Source organism: Ctenopharyngodon idella, chromosome 2 (assembly GCF_019924925.1).
Source record: "Ctenopharyngodon idella isolate HZGC_01 chromosome 2, HZGC01, whole genome shotgun sequence".
NCBI lineage: Eukaryota > Metazoa > Chordata > Actinopteri > Cypriniformes > Xenocyprididae > Ctenopharyngodon > Ctenopharyngodon idella.
The window spans coordinates 41,335,673-41,356,789 of record NC_067221.1 but is presented as its reverse complement, the minus strand read 5'-3'; the positions used below and the strand labels follow the sequence as shown (position 1 = coordinate 41,356,789).

Sequence of the window (21,117 nt, the reverse complement as noted above, 5' to 3'; positions counted from 1 at the left end):
ATCTCACACTAAAATCGGTCAAATGTGCCCTGGATGAGCTTTTGTGAGTTTAGGATCTGTTTTACTAATGTAAACTCAATTTAAGAATAATTTACAGCAAGAAAGTACTACTAAACACACACAGACATGATCAGGACACACCCATCAAACGTCTCTGAGAATGAAGTAAAGCAGTCCAGAGTCCAGATTTATTGAGATTTCACCAACTGACCCGAGATAAACCTGGCAGAGATCAGTAGTTTGAACACAAATAAGGCATTAAGAAGCTGCAAAACACCATGTAAAAAAGAAAAACAGATGACTTTACATTCTTTCAAGGGATGCATATCAATGTTTTGGTCAATTATTTTGTCATGGCCAGTAATAATCTTTTAAATCCATACTGTTTGTTCACGCACAGTGCCATGCTTATAATAAAATAAATAAAATCATGCATCTGTCTAATATCATTCTAATCACACTGATACTGACAATAAAAACACAGCTGTGATAATTACTTTCATGTTATGACTGAAAACTTTTTATAACCTAGCAAAGAAAAAAAATGTGATGCTTGAATTGGAAAAAATAAGCCCAATACTTGTGTCTGCTTATAACAGAACTTTGGCTAACGTTCTGATCAAACTAATGAACAAACGTTCTTACAGTAACATTAACAGAATGTTCAAAGTTATCTGGTCTTTAACAGTGTTCTGAAAACGTTAGCACAGAAACATGACTTATACATCGTTTATGGAACTTTATCTGAAACATTTTAGTTTGTCTAATGTTTTTTTTAAATGTTACTACTTGTTTCGGAATGTTCAGAGAACATTCAAAAGTAACATTCCCATAATGTTTGAAGAATGATGAAATGGAATGTTCGTATAACCAAGATAAAACATTTTTAAACCATTTAACGTTTTGAACGTTCTGAAATAATGTTTTCATAACTTAATGTGAATGTTATTTTTGTTTGCTGATAGGCTTTAAAAAGACACTAATATTGGCAGATACAGATGTAGTCACTGATATACTGATACTTTTACAAATAATTTAGGGAGTTTTCAGCTGGTTTCTCCCCAAATTCAAGCTTCACTCTCCTTCAAAGAGGAACGCACGTTCTTGCGTGTGAATTGTTCGTGATTCTAACTCTTCTTCTTGCCGTTGCTGGCTTGTTCCTGAGGAACGTTCTTCATGAAGAAGGCCTGATCCATGTAGCAGCGGACGGCGAGCAGGACGGGCACAACCGCGTACAGCAGGTTCAGCGTGACGACCAGCCGCCACTCGTCTCTGGGGATCCGGTAGGTGAAAGATGTGCGAGAGTGAACGGACGCTCCGAGGTGAGTCCACTGAGTCTGTGGAGAGATGCAAGAACATGTGCTTTTAAACAGTGACAATATCGACATTAGCTAATATTAGATTGCAGTTTTATTCAGACAGTATAGATTTATAATGGGCCGTCATATCAGTTATCAGCCATAACAAAAATAATTATTGGTTGTATCTGCAAAATCATTCATCTTAATTCATTCATTCAACACATTTTTCTCTGATACATAAGTTCATGACGTTTTCTCCTAAACTAAAATTTTTCAAACTAAAATTTTTAAAAAGAATATAAAAAACTACAATGATAATTTGTCTATTAAAAATATTAAATTAATAAAACTAAAACTAAATTCCAACATAAAGTTCATCTCAATGTTATTTTAGTATTATTTATATAATTATTGTTAATAATAATTATTATTATGATATATTATATTCATTATAATATTAAAGTTCATCTCAGTGGTATTTAGAATTATTTAAATAATAATAATTATTATTATTATTATTATTAAAATTAAAGTTTATCTCAGTGTTATTTTAGTATTATTTATATAATTATTATTATTATTATTATGATTTGTTTATATTAATTATAATATTAAAGTTCATCTCAGTGTTATTTAGTATTATTTTAATAATAATAATTATTATTAAAATTAAAGTTTATCTCAGTGTTATTTTAGTAATATTTATATAATTATTAATAATAATTATTATTATTATGATTTTATTATATTAATTATAATATCAAAGTTCATCTCAGTGTTATTTAGTATTATTTTAAATAATAATAATAATTATTATTATTATTAAAATTAAAGTTTATCTCAATGTTATTTAGAATTATTTTAATAATAATAATAATAATTATTATTATTATTATTAAAATTAACGTTCATTGCAGTGTTATTTAAAATTATTTTAATAATAATAATTATTATTATTATTTTTATTATTATTAAAATTAACGTTCATCGCAGTGTTATTTTAGTATTATTTATATACCATTAGTATTTATTAATATTTTAAATTCACTTTTATTTTTATATTTTCAGTTTTCATTTTAATGAGTTTAATTTTTAGTAATTTTGTTATGTGCTTTTGCCATTTTTATTAGTTTTTGAGATTTTTTTTTAATATTTCTATTTAGCTTAGCTTAGTTTTAGTAATTTTAGCACTTAAACTTATTTGATTTCAGTTAGTTGGCAAGGCAACATTTTTATTTGTTTAAGTTTTTCATCAAATATTTATATTTGATTTAATTTCAGCTTTATTTCAATTTTAGTTGTAGTTTGAAGAGTACCAGCACTGGTTCCTGTATATTTACCTGAGCGACAGCTCCTGCGAGGACCAGCGTCCAGTCCAACATCCACGTACATCCAGGAGTGTAAAGCCCATAAACACACGCGGTCAAGAGCGGTAAAACATAGAACAGCGACACCAGCATCTACGAGGACACGGGAAATGTTATGATTCTATCTGTACCATATAGTATTAGTGCATCTCAAATCATAAAAACAGTATGTGAAATTGGAAAGTGAATTTTCAAAGTCCTAAAGCCGCTGAACTCACCATGACTTTTGGAAAGCCGACGCTGTCTTTCATGTACGGCTCGTACTGGTAAATGTAGGAAAAACAAGAATCCAGAGAGCATTCAAGAATAACCTGTTGAAGATAAAAGAGAAAGGAACAGAATGAGTAACAGAAGAGCTGGATGGATAAACAGACACACGGATGGATGTGCAGATACTCACAAACCCTCTGAACGCAGTGAAGATGATGGTCCCTAAGAGGCCGAGTGTGAGCAGCAGGTCTGCGGGACGAGAAAACAGCGCTTTCTTCTGCTCGACCTCCACCTACAGACAAGAAGAAACTCATCTTTGAGCTCAACTAGTGCTTCTACTTCAGTAGAGACAGTGTGTTTGCCTCAAGGCACATAAACAGTTTTAAATTTGTGCTGCACTGCTGGATTTGCAAATGAATATTTATAAGCCAAAACATATGGTTCGAGATAAAAGTCCATTTGACCTTTTATCCTCGGTTTGGTCAGTAGATCTCTGAGGATTATATCAATAGTCCAGCTGATGTGATGTGAATATTAATGTGGCTGACATCATCATCTAGAACTTCACCTTGTCAGCAGGAATGATTGGCAGCTCTCTCGGCCTGTTGAAAAGCTTCGCCGCCGCCCATATGGGTAAAACCAAAAAAGCGGCGTTTCTCCAGAAAGCAGGGACGATGTTTTTTCCATATTTACCTAAAACACAGAAACAAAGACATCAATATGCAGCTGAGTTTGACCCAATAGGTTACAGAAGGTTTTAACAATAAACACACACTTTAAGCAGAAGTGTCTCACCTACTACAATGCCTGGGATGAAGACGATCTGACTGGCGATCATCGATCCGGCCCATACGAGAGCCAAACCACGAAACGACTTCCTGTATGAAGAGAGACCAACACCACAATATCAAACACAATCACTAATAATATATATATATATATATATATACAGTCAAACCAAAATGTATTCAGACACCACATTTCATTCATTAATACAGTTTATTCACTATAGTATAAAAAATGGTCATAAAATATGACAAGATCTCAGAGTTAAACTGTGTCGGAAAAATTAATCTTAATTATGACAGATAACACTTAAGCAAAACATGGTCAGGTCAAAGTGTCTGAATAATTTTTGGTTCCAAATTTTTATCAATTTTACTGGTAGTCCACTGTATGAAGAATATTTGGGTATAATATGTCACAGTTTACTTTATTTTGCTATCCTCACTTACAGAAATGAACTATAGTGTCCTGCACCCACTAGTAAAAATATATCAAAAATGTCTGAATAATTTTTGGTTTGACTGTATATACTGTATATATATATATATATATATATATATATATATATGTATATATATGGGTGTTGTTACATTATTGAGCGACATACTATCTGTAAAAAGTTACAGATCAATATATTGACCATGCTAAATAATCAACCAATACTTAATTATATATGTAATAATAAGATTATTAATATATATTAATATATACAATTTTAATATTAACAATTTCATAAATATAATGAGTTCATTAATTATAATAATTAATTCATATATATATATATATATATATATATGTTAGTTGCGATTAATTACAGAAAAAATGTGCAATTAATTAGTTATTTGACAACACTAATATATATATATATATATAGATATATGATTTAATTAATATAATAGTTATATATATATTATTAATATATTAATATATAATAATATAATAATTAATATTAATATATACTAATATTTTCAAATGTGAGTCTATCATCTGAAATATTGTGTAATATTTTATCATTACATAAAAATAAAAATAAGTAAAATAAGTTAAATATTTTGAAACTTGTAATATATATTATATGATTGATATACAATGCTAATATTATTTATATAGTATATATATATATATATATATATATATATAGATGTATATATATATATGTATAATGTATAATTAACATACAGTAGTATGTGACTCATTTCATTATGTGTATATACTGTATATGCATTATATATATATAAATATATATATATATATATAATTATGTAATTTTTTTTATATCATTATATAATAAAAACACTTTCATATTAATATTAATATAATACAAGCTGCATGCATAATATTTATAGAAGAATTAGCAAAATCCATTAAAAATAGAAATGGCATGTCACTGTGCAGTTAAACATTCCAAACACCCACAATTGTACTGACATTGTTCTGCTGTGTGTTCATCTTATAATCACTCTTACCCTGCGGTCAGACGGTGGATCATGATGAGGAGCAGAGCGTAGTGAACCACGCCGTCCCAGTAGCCCATCATGATGCAGTGGGCTGTGCTCAGGTACGGCTCCACCTTCAACACATGATGTGAGAGGAGGGATTCAGTGTGAGTGTGTGTGTGTGTGTGTGTGTGTGTGTGTGTGTGTGTGTGCTCGTCCTTCATAAGAACTGAGAGTGTTTGCTTTTTCATTCTAACAGTGATCCCTCTTTCAGTTGCACAACAGAGGAACTTCATTAATCCAACAAAACATGAGTAATGAGGTAAAAATAGAGCGTTTTGTGAAATGTTCGGAGACAATGTTTGCTATTATGACATGTTTATGTGTAATTAATATTAGAAAATCAAATGCGTTATTAACCTGTTAACTGTCGCCCTCCTTTTTGATCTCCGATCTGAACTTTATTTCATAAATGCTTTGAAATACTAAGGCGAGTCTCTTTTTAATGAAGACAATCAGCAGATTATTCCAAGCACTTCATGAAATGACAGTGTAAAAAAGTTATAGAAGTTTAAATTCACTGTAAAGCAAATGTGCAAAACATTTTTTATTTTATGCAAAATACATACATTTTACAAAATAATTCGGACTCTAAATACATCTAACTGTGTTGTGTTCCAAATTCCAAGTTGATTTCACAAAAATTGAGCCGCAAAAAAGGTTTTAAAGTACAGTTTCAATGTCAAAACAACAGGTTTCAAAGGATGAATTTTGAGGGTTTAAGACCTGCCGACACCAAGGACGATAACTCTAAAAAATCGTTCTAAATATACTACAACAAAAATGGCACAGAGAAATAATATAGTTGGAATCACTACAACTTTTGACCTCCTAACTGAACTTCCACAAATTGATCATAGAAATAAAAACAGTATAAATAAAAATGAATAACATAGTTTTCTCTTAAGTGTTAAGTGCAAACAATAAGTGCAACCATAATCAGAGTACTCTCTCAATATTCAAAGTGCAAATAGAGACCAAATGTTTCTTTAAGCATGATACAGAGCTGAGAGATGTTACAACTACACCGCCCAGCCTAAGATAGCTTTCATATTGGGAGATATTTGCATGCATCAGGGAGCTGCTTTCAAAATGTGGAGTTTTGAAATCATGTTTGAATGCGCATTCGCGTTTTACTTTCGCTTTCAATTTCGCAATCGCACGTACTCTGTGAATAGGGAGTGGCGGTGCTGAGCGCGCATTCTGCAAGATAAGACATTTGTCGGATGCTTAGGCTCTGTTGTGCAATAAATCCTCCACCATGGTCTTGTCAGTCATCTCGTCACGTGATCAGTGAACTCAACGTACGACTCTGTAGCTCATGTTGGATGAGCTAGGTGGGATTGAAGCGACCGTTATCCAACTTGTTTTTATTTCTATAAAAAGCAAAACAGTGGAGGTGTAATATAAACGTAGCGGTGGCATATTCTATCCTAATTTCACCATCACACTCCGTCATGGCAAAATCGCGAGACAACTTTTCATCTCGACGAGAAATTTTAATCTCGTTAGTAACACCCCTACTAATTTATGATGATTACTAAAATATGTGATAAGGAGAAAAGGCAATAAGTGTTACCAGGCTAAAAACTACATTAATTCCATCTTAAATTGCAGTTCTGCAACATGTTGGCTGCCTGAATTCAAACTTAGGAATTGAACAGGCATTCACTTCAGTGTGTGTGTGTGTGTGTGTGTGTGTGTGTGTGTTCTGACCTTGCTTAAATAAAAGTCCATAAAGCCTTTGATGAATCCATCCTGCTGCAGAGCATTGGTGATGCCGACAACAGAAGTGAAGGAAAACACTGCGAACACTGAAACACACACAGATTGGAAACATCAGCACGTTCGGCTCTACATCTCTCACTCTGATCTCGTTCATCTCTCCCCCTCTCCATCCTTTAGCCTCTGTCTGGCTTTCACTTTCTTTTCCTTGCCAACTATTGATTTTTCTCCCAAACAGCAGAGCTAATGATGGCTCGCGGTTGTCCAGGTGAAAAAGGATTTCGATCATGCGGCCCTCAGACCAGAGTTTCCTCATTCCCAAGTGGACAAGTCCACTCACTTTTGGATTCAAGGCACTGGCAGCCGGACAAATAAAGGCTGGAGAAACTTTAGTGAAGCTGAGATCACACAAGGATTGATCACAGCAGGCTGATTTAGTGGCTGTCCACCAACTCACTGACAGCGACACGGCCCACATGAAAATGTTTTGCTCTGAGAACGCTCTTCAGAGACAGAAACATATCGAGAACTCAATAAATATAAGGTCAACTTTGTCTGCAAATCTGAAAATAAGTGAAAGATCATTTCCATCTAAACTGGTTGTATCTTAAGTCTAGCAGTGAATGTTTTATGAGCAGTAGGATAATCTCTCTCTCTTTTTTAGTCAAGAGAAAAAACCATATCCATCCGCACAGTCATGCAGAAGCAGAGCCAAAACAATGTTCTTCCGCAAAATGCATGCAGTTTTGTTTTTTTACCACTAGAGTGCCAAAAGTTACATAGTGTATCTTTAAAATGAACCTTTTTTGTCATAAAGTTCTTTAAAATTGAGTTTAGAACCATAGAGTTCTGTATATAAAACACCATTGAACCTTTCACATTTAATTTGATGTGTCACTTGCCGTTTTTTTGTAATTATTTGTGAAATTTACTAGTAATGTCCAGTGAAAACTGTTTCTACACCATTTTCTACACCTATCGTATCCGTTGGCGTTCTTATTATTATTCTTTGTCCATTTCTTCTTTTTCTTCTTCTTCCGCTCTTGAGTCTATGGCAGCCCATAGATCCGTATGGTAAAAAGTTGTGAAATTTGGCACACTGATAGAGGTCAGACCCAACATTAACCACACCGATTTTGGAATCTCTAACTCAATCCCTCTAGCGCCACCATCCTATGACATTTTCCGTCATGAAAACTTTTCCACCATTTTGAATTTTCCAAAAAACATACTTTTTCGAACTCCGCTTAGGCCGTTGCTCCAATTTTCACAAAAATTTAACCAGATCATCTTCAGACCATGCTGACAAAAAGTTATGGAATTCAAGTAAATTCGTTAAACCATTCTCATATAACATGCGAACGAATTTTACGTAGCACTTGCATAAATAGGCGTAATGCTGTATCTCCTCAACGCTTTATCATATTCAGACTAAACTTGGTCCATATCATCATAAGCATGACCTGAAGTTACATGCTGCGTTTCGGCGCAGTGCCACCTACTGGTCCAGAGATATGCAACAAAAATGTCTATCTCCTGATCAGTTTGCCCAAAGTTAGATTCAGGATGACATGCCAAGTCGAATGATATCCAATTTTCCCATATCGGCCATTTTGAATTTTGTACTAAAATGCTATATTTTATGAACGCATTAGCGTATCGTTATGAAACTAGCAGCACTATGCCCTGAAGGAGCCTGAGAAGTTTCAAGCCAGCGCCACCTAGTGTTAAAAATCAAATATTCAAATGCTTTGGGTGTGGTCAACTTACAGTATTTTCACAAGTCATCTCCTTAGACTCCTGAACCCTTGCCGAGCCCAACGATACCAAACAAGCTAGGTTTCACTTTATGGTTTGCGCAACATGGTGATTTAGTGTTAAAACAACTTTCGCCAATATCTATGAAACCGTTAGTCCGATCGAAAACATAGATCGTTGGCTATACGCTAATGGCCAAATGTCAAAATATTGATAGTAAGTGGCAAAAAAATGCAAACATTTCTGTTCTCATGGATATAAATGTCTGTAACTCCAAAACAAAATGAGATATTTTCACTAAATTTGACATATGCATGGGCTCACTGTGAGGACACATAAAAAATGGTGGGATTGGCATGGCTTATCATGCTCTTTGTGCTTGGCCCCGATAATTGCTGCTTGCAGCTATAATTTTCAGTGTGTTTGGAGAACATAACTGAGATATTAAAGAGATCCCATTTGTTTTCTTTCAATTAGGGGATTTTTTTGAGGGAAAGTTTGTACTGTTGCTTAGCTCATCATCTTCATCTGTAAGTATTGGACTTACCATAGAAGAGAGGGTCAGTAGATTTTCTACTCTTGACACTGAGGTTTGCCAGGAGGAATAGTGTTGTAAGAACCGTGATGCCTATAGCCAATATAACCTGTGGACTGAACGAGAAAACATGCCGTTTGAAACATCATAAATGATTATCAGAGGCTTGTTTTTATCTTGCATGATCAATGAGGTCATATTTCACCCCCCAAAAAACAACTGCATAAAGAAAATGAAGCATATTTTAGGACCATGTGTAATTCTCATTACTGTCAAAGCTGATTTCCATTCCATTCTTATGACTGTAATACAGTCAGTTTTATTGTATTACACTTAAAATGCTGCAAAAAATGTACAAAATATGAAATATCATATATATAAAGTTAATGAATACATTTCGTATTTAAATATAAATTATTCACATGATGTATACATAATCCACAATTTAAAGTAATATATCTCTCTGCTTTATGAGAATTTTACGGGGTGAAACTTGATTGAATTTTCATTAAAATATCGAAACAGATCTGACTGGCAAAATGTTCTCGAAAGCTTCCATGAGATTCACCAATGAAATGCCTTAAACAATGTCAGCTCAGTGATCAGATCACCTCAGAATGACTTGATGAAGTATGAAATAGAGGTTGGTTGCCCTCTCTTGGCAAAATGAGGCAGTTAAAACCTCATAAAACGTTTTAAAAGTCACACTTGAACTTGTAAAACAAAAACGAGTTTACATTGCTTAATCTCAATGCAAACTTCCTTAACATGCACTGTTGTAAAATAATGACATAAGATGCAAACTTACTCTTGTAAGATGGACACATGATTGATTGTGTAGAGAATAAAAGGTGCTGTCAGAGACAGAAGAAAAACACTGATCTCTGGAGGAAAATCCATTTGAGAAATCAGGAATCCACACAAATATAATAATATCCTTCAGCTCTATCTAGCAAAAATATACAGGCATATAAATAGCTATTAAAATAAATATCTAGAAACTGAAATAACACATCATGTCTTGATTTCCCTGCGGTTTCCAGTGTAAAGGCGGCTCTGTCTGTGTGTGTCCTGTAGTTTACTCAGCACTGATGATGATGGAATCAACATGAAATCAGTTCAAACCCTCCAAAGTCCACGGACTATGAACTATTACCGCCAGAGTTGAAAGAAAAAGTCCCATCAATAAACCTCCATATGGAGGCGCAAAATGTGTTCTAAGAACGTTTTGCTAACGTTCCCATTAAGTTAATAAACATTCCATTTGACCATTTTGCAAACATTATTGGAACGTTACTTTTGAATGTTCTCTGAACGTTCTGAAACAAGTGGTAACATTCTAAAAATTGGCACATATAATGTACATTGCACAAGTAGGTAATAATCCATCTCATATCAGATCAATTGCACATGACTATCTTTGCTTAATGTTATGAACAGCAGCTATGCTAATTATTCTCCATTTGCTTTTCTGTTTTACCTCGGGACGCCCGTGTAAAGAGTGACTAGAGAGTACATCAGTTTCAGTTTGGATCCAGCCTCTTAAGAAGACCTCAGATGACTAAAACTTTGGAAGAGACGGCGCCAACTCCTGCGATGACTTCAGAAGATGCAACATCTGGATCAACACGCACATTCACATTCTATAAATCCTAATTATTGTTAATATGTAATTCATTTTTCCAGGAGCTCTTTGCTTCTACCTCCAATTACATTGCTAACAGTGATTGTATGTTAATCGCCTAAATTATTACATTATTAGCTAACTGCAGTCTCCAAATTGTAATGTTGATATGCTTTCTCTGTAAAGCTGCTTTGAAACGATATGTATCGTGAAAAGCGCTATACAAATAAATGTGAAAAAAAAAAAAAAAAAAAAAGTAGGTGCTTATTGTGTGGATCATCTCTTATTAAATTATATCTGCATGTGCAAAAAGTGTAAGCCTCAGAAGAGACCTTGCAATAACTGAATATTATTTCACCCCCGTAATATTAATAAAATTGAGCTTTTACTTAAAAAGTTTTACTACTTACTTTAGATTGGTGGGTTTAGAGATTCTAAAATATATTTAAAATGGACAAAAAAACATAATATTATAACATCATATCATATTATAAACAACAACATATTATATATATATATATATATTTATAAACAATGGAAATAGTAAACTAAATGAGTTATTATTTCCTTTTCTAATCCACAAAAATCACCTAGCGTAAAATATTTGCGTTCCTGTCGCGTGCGTACGTTCTGGACCGGCGATGACGTCAGCGGAAGAGTCCTCCTTCTTTTAGAACAAGATGGCGACGTCGACCAGGAAGTAGGTAAACAACCGTACAGAGGTAGAAAAATATGGATTAACCCTTCCAATACACCCTTACCGATCAAGAAAAACCCAGATTGAGTGGTCGTTAGTGCTCGTGGAGGGGGTTCGAGGAAAGGGGGGTTTAATTAACGCGCGGTGAGTGAGTTTTCTCTGAGGTTAGCATGTTAGCACGAATCAAACAATAGCGCTCCATTGAGTCAATCAGAAAAAACACACAGACAGCTGATAAATTCGTGAATAAATCAATTAAGTTAATCTACAGTAATCAATATGAGCTGGGAATCATTTAAAAGTGACGTGCTTTATAGGTCAGTGCTGTTTGGTTGATGCTTTTGAGGTTGACAGACGCTCAGACAGATTATTTTATGATAATCTTATATATATTTTAATATTATTAGTTTGGTATCATCTGTTTATTAAGGGTGGATGTATAACAGGTTGTTCTAAAATGGTCAGAATAAAGCTGAGACATACTTACAGTGTAATCCCTTCAAACTGTCACATAGACAAGGCCTCTATCACATTTAATATAATAACCCATATCTGTCTCTTTTTCTTTTTATTCATCTATCTACATGTTGTCTTATATCTGAAATAAACCGTTTGTATCCTCAGATCATGTTAGATGATAATCTGGTTAATGTACATTTTTTAATTAAAATAGCAGTTGTTTTGATAATAACAATTTATTAATGGAAACGCTTGCATTTAATAAGAAAAATGCAAAATAGAAGCCTTTTCACTGGTGGTCTGTAAGTAGTAATTTTATTCCTTCTAGCAATCACCGCTAAATCAGTAGTTGGTCAAATAAAACTGGAGGGTTCAGGTAATCAGTATTATTACCCTGGCTGATCTCTCTCTCTCGCTCTTTCTCTCAGAGATGGCTGAAGAACGACGGGGGTTTGACTCGTAACCATGTTTCTGCTCGGAGCCTGATGCCCATTCTTGCCACGTCTGTTGTCATGGACACGGAGGACTATCTGCACCCTGAGGACCCTCAGCTGGGGAGCCCGAAGTTCATTGCTCCCAGTCCTCCTCTCCCAAGTTCCATGGAGGTACATACTGCACCACACACATTTTACATTAAGTCACACTGTTTATTGTAAATGTCATGTTTACCCATATACAAAGAGTCCCAGGCTAAATGTCTGCACATGTTTGAACTTGAGACCCTGTGACTTGAACGTTAAGACCAAATCAGAAACCCAGCAAGCACAAATGCTCAATACAAAATGACTTAAAATTAAAGCTTTCTCTCTCTCTCTCTCTCTCTCTATATATATATATATATATATATATATATATATATATATATATTAGGGATGCACTGATGTCTCGGCCAATAATCGGTATCTGCCGATAAAAGCAATTATTTTCACTATCGGCCTATTGTTTAAGAATAGCCGATGATCAGGGCTGATTATATCCTGTCAATCAAAAGTGGGCGGAAAAACGTGTCAGACTGCAACTCATACTGTGTGTGAAGAAAATGTATCTTGTGTTGAATTTAAAGGGTTAGTTTACCCACAAATGAAATTTCTGTACTCACCCTTATGTCGTTCCAAACCCGTAAGAGTAGTATTGACTGGCTCCTGCGTCGGCATCACACACATGCGTCGTGCTGCTCACGCGAACAGCGTTGGACAATACTGAGCCGACGTTCAGACATAAACATGGAAGTGACAAAAATAGCATAGGAGAATGACAGGGGAGAGACGAATTTGTTGAATAAAGTCATTATTTTTGTTTTGTTTTTGCACACAAAAAGTATTCTCGTCGCTTCATAACATTAAAGTTGAACTACTGTAGTCTTATGGACTATTTTAACAATGTCTTTACTACCTTTCTGGACCTCAAAAGGTGCAATGATTTTGCTTACTGTGTGGTTCAGAAACCCTCAGACATCGACAAAAATATCTTAATTTGTGTTTCGAAGGGTTTGGGATGACATGAAGGAAAGTAATTAATGACAGAAATTTCATTTTTGGGTGAACTAACCCTTTAAGTCTGTCGGAGTTAACACATCAATAAAGCATTAAAATAGAGATGTTAAAAGCAGGCTTTATTTGACCCTATGAATCACCTGTAGTTCATGCCAGGGTTGCCAGGTCTGCGGTTTTCCCCTACACCATACATTTATAGCATGCCTCGGAAACAATATTTGCAAAGAGCTTTGTTACTTGTGATAAGAAAGTCTCCGCTTTCAAATTCTGTCCATATTATCACAAAATGTAAACAATACGCTCTTAAATGTGACGTGACAGGTTGCTATAGCAGCACCTCTTTTCTTCCTCTTTAATACAAGTTATTGCATGAAAAAACATGCATGAACATCAGAAGGTATGTTGAAAGGTACAGTACATCTTACCGAAATGTATCATGTCTCATGTCTTATGTAATCGCTCAATCAGTGTTTCAAATGTGGAAAGACTTCAATAAAACAGCTTGAGAACAATGTCACTTAATGTTGCATTTACCTCAGGAAAGTAATCCAGTGTTCGTAGTTCATTAGTTAGCTATAAAAACACCAGAGAGGAGCTTATTTAGTGTTAAATATATATGTATGTTTGAATAAATTTGTCATGAAGACCGGTGTTTATGAAAACTACCTATATATATATATTACCTGAGCCCAGTGCAATTGGAAGTTACACATTAACAGTTCTCCTAATCCTGTTAGGCTCAGGTTTGAAAGCGTATTGAACTCAATATACAAGCCTGTCAGGTGTCTAATTGCTGCTGCACTTTCTAATGTCATAGTCTTGATGTCATTTTTCCTTGATCTGATAAAATCTGCAGTTTTAAACTGTCTTCTTCCTAAATATTACTCTAGTTGGTCTTGTACCTTGTCCAATATGGGGCAGACATGGAGTGCTTTGGTAGCCAATGGTAATCATCTTTCTAGAAACAGTTGCCTCACATCACCTGGTTTACGGTTGTTTATTTGGTGTACTGTTAGTTTTCACTATGTATGTGCATGGTTTATGCTGGGTCTCACCATGTGTAGTGAGTCATTAGTTCATTGGCACTGCCAGTAAATATTTGGGTTAATGGGTAGTATCTCTGCTGAACAGTGTTTCCAAAAGGCCACTTCCTGTGTCAAATGTGCTGTTTGTTTCCTGTTTCCCCAGAATCAGCTGTATCCGTCTAACTCATGGGCGTACGCACAGCAAACTCAATACAACCAGCACTATCCTATGCAATCTGGGAGGTGAGTCGCATACACTGTACGTCAACAAGCAAAAACTAAAAAGCATTGTAACTAGGGCTGTCATGATTCCTTAATTAAATTTGAGTACTCGATTTAAAAAAAAAAAAAAAAGAAAAAAATCCTCGATTGCAATTTGCCTGTGTCGATTAACTGGCAAAATACCGGAAGTGGCGCATTCAATGTACAAGAATCCACGAACCACATTATTAGAGTCTGACACGCTTTGTGTTTCATGCAAAGTGTTGCGCTGTTATTGTTTAAATACGTGGAGCGTGTCTCAGCAGCTCAGTTAACAAACTCCATCTCTGCATATGCTGCGAGATTGAGTTTCTTATAACGTTCATCTGGGAACATGCGCTATTTCACTATATTTGTAACAGAAATCACTTATAAACCTGCGCCAACACAGGAGAATACATCAGTAGATTTCTAAATGTGCAATTTCAAAATAAAAGTTTAAATCCTCGCTTTGAGTTTGCATGTCTTGTTCAGGAAATTACAGTGGCTGTAGCATTTCTATCGTAAAGAAGAGGCTACATATTAAAGATTAAGTGGACATTTAAATTAAATGTTGTTTGGCCAATATTAAACAAGGATTTTATCATGCTGTAAAGTGTAACAACAACAATCTCCAGGCCGTTGGCGCCCTCTGCAGGCATTTGCTGTAATACGTAACATACATAAGTTGATTGTTTATATTATGTATGTTACATTATGTATTTAACAGTTGTTTGATAAAACCATATGATCACTTGCTTGATTTGAACCATTATTATTGCCTTATTGAATTTAAGTCATTTTAATGGTTATTGTTCACTTAGGTCTATTTTTATTACCACAAAAAAATCTAGATTAATCGTCAAAATAATCGACTGATTACTCGATTACCAAAATAATTAGTAACACCCCTCATTTTAATGGAGTTGTGAGTTTGTGAATTGTGCATTATATATTAATAATAATATATTGATAATAAATAGCCAGCACATTTTTTTTTTTAAGTTCTCGCTGACTGCATGAACAATTAACATCCAGCTTAATCTGTCATTCAATTCACAAATTATTTGGTGTAGTGAAGATCATAGACTGAATCAGTCGAACGACTCACTGAATCAACTCAAATGACTCAAACCTTTAACTGTCTCTCTCATATATTCGGTGCCGTTTCCAAATATAATATTGTGGTGCATTCTGATGTGAACGTGTGACATATGTACTTTGTCGTGAGTTAGTTGATGATACCTATTCAATGTGTATTTAAAGATATAAACCTGGTGGTGCTGTTAAATATATCAGCACTCTGAATTGATCTTTATTTATAGGAGTATTTAAATGAGTATTTTGAAGATATTCTGCACTCTGTGTGATTGTTCTTGATGTTTCTCCACTGATTTATCAGGCAGCTCCAGCCGAACCCGTCCTCTGTGAATCTGGACCTGTCTGACATAGACTTTCATGACCTCGTGCGGAACGGAGACTTCTCCCAGGTACGAGCAGATCCCGTTTTTTCTTGCTTCCAGAACCATAGAGAAATTAAAGCACCGAGTGTGTTTTTATGATTTCTGATTCCTGAGAATTTGCTTTGGTAAACCCTACTGAAACCCATGATGATCTATAAATCTGTCTGTCCATATTGTACTTTATGGACTTTTAGTGGCTGTAAAAGGATAGGAAAGTGGGACAATGTGGAAATGCAAAGAATGCTGCAGGCCAGACTTGAACCTGCATCTCAGGATCACTAATGTGCTTTGACCATTATTATTTTTTTTTTTAATGAATAGCTTCGCCTGTGGAAAAATGGATTAATCTCAAACCTACAGCTGAACAAAGCAGTTCTGTTGAACATGAAGGTGCGATTAACAAAAAAGATTGTTTACTCCATCATTATAGCAGCTGCAGTTCTTGCGTGCGGGATAAAAGCGCAGGTTTGAATAGCTGAAAGTGCAGCATACAATCATCATGATGAAGCTGTGACATTAATGCAAACACATTATTCAATTTAGCACAGCTACAACTATTTGTGTGACAAATGAACTGAACTGAAAGTGAAATGAGCCAAGATCTCTTTCTTGAGTCATGATCTGGTTAAAAAACAAAAACAAAAAAAAAAAAACCCCCCACATTTTTTGGTTAGTTTTAGCTAACTATAAATATGGAAGTTTGTTTCCGCCACTAAATAAAAAAATTACTTTTTGACTTTTTATCTCACAATTCTGACTTTTTTCCTCGCAATTCTGTCTTTATAACTGACTTTATAAACTCACAACTGTGAGTTAGAAAGTCAGAATTGCGAGATATGAAGTCAGAATTGCGAGATATGAAGTCACAATTGCGAATTATGAAGTCACAATTGCGAGATATGAAGTCACAATTGCGAGATATGAAGTCACAATTGTGAGATATGAAGTCACAATTTCGAATTATGAAGTCACAATTTCGAATTATGAAGTCACAATTTCGAATTATGAAGTCACAATTTCGAATTATGAAGTCACAATTGCGAGATATCAAGTCAGAATTGCGAGATATAAAGTCACAATTGTAAATTATAAAGTCACAATTACGAATTATAAAGTCACAATTGCGAGATATAAACTTGCAATTCTGAGAAAAAAGTTTTTTCCTCAGAATTGGACTTTGTATCTTAAAATTCTGAGAAAAGTCAGAACTGCAAGAAAAAAAGTCAGAATTGCGAGATGTGTGATAAAGTCGCAATCACAACTTGCAATTGTGAGATAAAGTTGCAATCATCCTATATTTTTTTTTTTTTAATTCAGTGGCGGAAACAAGCTTCCATACTATAATAACCCTGGTTTAAAACGTTTACTGTTGCATGCTGTGACTGTTTCACAATCTTATTAAAATAGTAAGTAGGCATTACAGCATGTACTGCAGAGTATGCTGTACGTAAACTATCACTCTGTGACACATGGAAAGTGATATTATATGAAAGAAAATATAAAGTTTATATATTGCTCTTCAGGCACATACTCACTGTTGGCTTTGTATTTGCATACTATTAAAGAGGCACACACTGCTGTCAACTCTTCTTAAAAGACATGCGGTAAAAATAGGCTGGGCTGCCTGTAAATGTGGACACAAAAGCATCGTTTCCTGAAAGAAGACCACCACACCCCAGAGCAAACACAGGCATGATTGTGTTCGAATGAATGTTACCTGTGTGTCAACATGCACAGGTCAGATCCTCATGGGTTGGTTTTGCGTTTAAGTGAACTTGTACCTGCTGTCAGTTCGAGCTAATGTTTTTCTCAGATGAAAGTCTTCTTGGCATTCAGGCAGATGCCTATGCTGCAGTTTCGAGTGCAGCGCTCTGATCAAACAGGACGGCCTGTGCTAAAGGTACAGCTTCGGTTTTAGTTAAATATGTCTTATAAAAGTTTTCATGTTAGGCTGCTGGATGCATTCAGGTATTGTTGTTTTCTATGGTTGTAATATGGAAATGAGTTCAAAAAGCTTCATTTTTAGAAATGTAGATCATGATATCTCTTGATTGGTTACCTGAAATCTTTTATATTCCTCTTTGACCTTTTTAATAAATAAATAAATAAATAAAAAAATGTATATAAAATAAAAGCTTTATTTCTCTGCCCATCTGATTTATTTTATAACAAATATCACCAATTTATGAATTTTATTTGATATTTAACTTTTGATTCTTCTAATCAAAGTCAGCCTGTGGTGTTTCTGATCTTTGTTTTGTATAATCATATGCTTTATAATATAAAAATACAGGTAACATTCACTCATTGATGATTACAAATATCAGTTTATGAATTTTATTTGGTATTTATTAATATAACTTCTAATTGTTATATCAAAGTCAGCTTTGTTTTGTATAATGCTTTCTAAAAAAAAAAAAAGCCCATGCAATGTGTCAAAGAATACAAATTTATTTCTTTTGAGAATAATTTGGGATCCCTGAGCTCACAGCTGATTGGTCCCTTACTAGTAAACATTCTGAAGTGACATGTAGTTTCACTTCCAGGCATGATTTTAAATGATTTCAGTGTAGAAACAAGTTGCATGATCCATCTATTGCTGTGAGTTTAGTTTTTATTTCAGCTTCTGCTTCTATAGATATTAGTTCTTGATGTGTTTAGACATTTCATCTCTTGTTCTGACCTTGCTGTGCTCCTCATTCCTTCCTGTCCAGCAGAATTTACTGCTATTGTCCCGTCATTCAGTCCTGACCCTGTTTTATCTCGGCTAAATTGCCCGTTTCACTCTCACAAATGGAAAAATTACACAACTGGATGTCTCGCTGTCGGAAAAGAGTAGTTCCAGAATAATACAAGGCAATTTCATCGTCTTTTGACAGCCAGAAATCATTTTTATAGCGCAAAATTGAAAGATCCATCCAGTAGAGCGCTTCCAAGAGGCCATAACATCTGCGAATAGAAGGTTACAGTATCTGAATGGGCTTTCATTTGATTGTTTGAAGGGTTATGGGTTTGTGTAAGACTCTACCTGTTCTGTACCGTAAAGGGGTCCTTGATTTTGATTTCACTTTTTTAACTTTAGTTAGTGTGTAATGTTGCTGTTTGAGCATAAACAACATCTGTAAAGTTACGACGGTCAAAGTTCAATGCAAATGGAAGATATTTTCTTTTACAGAAATCACTTTTTAAGGACTACAACAAACAGCTGGTAGGGACTACAACAAGCTTCTTCCTGGGTTAGTGACATCACTAACCCTAAAATTTACATAAACCCTGCCCCCAAGAACACACAACAAAGGGGGCGGGGCCATGTTGGGCTGCTTTAGAGAAGAGGAAGAGTTGTTGTAGAAGAGTGTTGTTGACATGCCGTCATTTTACGCTGTACTGCTTCACAAACGAGGGTCAATTCAATGTTGGATTTACACAAAAGATTAACATGACGACACATGCTAGTGGATGAGTTGAATCAACTCCACAGCAACTACATAAATTTATCCACTAACCATTCAGAAACGTCCAGTTTCATTCTAAAAGTTGTAACTTCTTCCTGAGTCTCTCCATCAGTGTCGACTCAGGTTTGAACAATGTAAGGCTGAACACCGTTACTGACAATCCTCATTTTGGCTGCGTGAGATTCTCCAGCTTTGTTGTTGTTGAGCGACCGAAGCACGAGCTGTTAAAGCTTCGCCCTCTTCTGTAAAGGGGGCTGGGAGCAGCAGCTCATTTGCATTTAAAGGGACACACACAAAAACGGCATGTTTTTGCTCACACCCAAATAGGGGCAAATAGGTCCCCTTTAAGCTTGAATTGAAGTTTACTGTACAATTGAGGCTTGCGCTGTCAAAATCATCAAGATTTTTTATTTTGTCCCTCATACACCATAATTCCATAATAATTATGCATGCATATTTTTGTAGGCTGATACCTTCGCTTATTTTACCTCCCAATTCTTCATAATACTTCTGCTGCTAAATTTAATCTAAGATAGAAAAACAAAATTACTCAAGACAAAATATCCTAATACACATTTCATAATACAATTGTGAAGTATTTTATGTGCACATTATGGTGGAGTTGATTTACAATCATTAAAAATAGCTATTTTTCTTTACCATCAGGTCAGTTTTCTATAGTACTAAGGGCTTTTTCTGGCAAGAAAGATGATGTTTAACCTTTAAACACGAACGTGTGGTTTCACTTTAGCCAAGTCTAGTTTTCAGTATTTTATCTCTCTTAGAAATAGCACATTGAGTGTGATCATGAATACTGTTTGAAGCTTCCAGGAATGAAAAGCATCTCTTGACAGATTTACAGCATATGTTTTTGGACGTTGGCCATGTCTGAAGTAATGTGTTGAGTCCACAGCTGCTGTGAAAAACAAACCGCAGTTCGCGCATCATATATCAGATGATTTTATGAGCATGTTTCTGAGTATCACAGCTTTTAAAGGAATACTCAACCCAGAAATGAAAATGGTAATTTACTCACCCTCATGTTGAACTCGTATGACTTTATCGTAGCTACTTTTTTCAATTCAATAAGAGTTAATCTGTCCTCATGCAAATCATATGGCTTCAGACCACAGTTCATGGGTTGTATGAACAAATTTTATGGTGCTTGAAGTCCCTGTTTATTGTAATTGCATGGAAAACACTGAACAGTGCATTATTAAAATATTTCCTTTTGTGTTTCTCTGAAGTGCATAGACGAGCTGTCCAACACATCTCTGTTCTCCTCACCATCTGAATCTCTGTTGGAGTATCCAGACCCTTCAGGATTTGGCACTGATGGCCTGGCACAGTTACCCGCTGAGGGCACCGCGGCACAGATGTACTGGGATATACCTGGACACAGTCAGAGACAGGTATTCATACGCTGCTTTTCTCCTAGATATTCATTTGTCCGACATTCTTCACTGGTCCTGCCACAAAACTCTAA

General features: G+C 34.9%; 2 protein-coding genes across 7 annotated transcripts in view; one reads left to right on the top strand and one right to left on the bottom strand.

Moving 5' to 3' along the window:
* Positions 1-166: 166 nt before the first annotated feature.
* Positions 167-10,284, bottom strand: tm6sf2a (transmembrane 6 superfamily member 2a). The gene is made up of 10 exons (XM_051871058.1): positions 9,987-10,284; positions 9,191-9,294; positions 6,877-6,974; positions 5,131-5,234; positions 3,674-3,756; positions 3,447-3,571; positions 3,069-3,170; positions 2,887-2,979; positions 2,642-2,761; positions 167-1,337 (listed from the first exon to the last, which is right to left on the bottom strand). The coding sequence occupies exons 1-10, from the start codon at positions 10,076-10,078 to the stop codon at positions 1,128-1,130; spliced, it is 1,131 nt and encodes a 376-aa protein (XP_051727018.1). The 5' UTR covers positions 10,079-10,284; the 3' UTR covers positions 167-1,127.
* A 1,119-nt stretch (positions 10,285-11,403) lies between these two features.
* sbno2a (strawberry notch homolog 2a) overlaps positions 11,404-21,117 on the top strand; it is a 31,706-nt gene continuing 21,992 nt past the window's right edge. For 2 of the 6 annotated variants that reach the window (XM_051917971.1, XM_051917943.1), the window contains exons 1-5: positions 11,462-11,643; positions 12,387-12,563; positions 14,640-14,719; positions 16,119-16,206; positions 20,879-21,043. In XM_051917971.1, the coding sequence (XP_051773931.1) occupies positions 12,444-12,563; positions 14,640-14,719; positions 16,119-16,206; positions 20,879-21,043 (453 nt within the window). In that variant the 5' untranslated portion in view covers positions 11,462-11,643; positions 12,387-12,443. Of the gene's footprint in view, positions 11,644-12,386; positions 12,564-14,341; positions 14,398-14,639; positions 14,720-16,118; positions 16,207-20,878; positions 21,044-21,117 lie in introns of those variants that run through there. The other 4 variants (XM_051917956.1, XM_051917947.1, XM_051917964.1 and 1 more) reach the window with 4 other exon arrangements.

Excerpts from the sequence above, each read along its gene's own strand:
- tm6sf2a (XM_051871058.1), bottom strand. The coding sequence starts at position 10,078 with ATGGATTTTCCTCCAGAGATCAGTGTTTTTCTTCTGTCTCTGACAGCA. Across the intron at positions 9,295-9,986 it reads CATGTGTCCATCTTACAAGA|TCCACAGGTTATATTGGCTA; the intron begins GTAAGTTTGCAT and ends TTTCTCGTTCAG. Across the intron at positions 3,757-5,130 it reads ATCCACCGTCTGACCGCAGG|GAAGTCGTTTCGTGGTTTGG; the intron begins GTAAGAGTGATT and ends CTCTTCATACAG.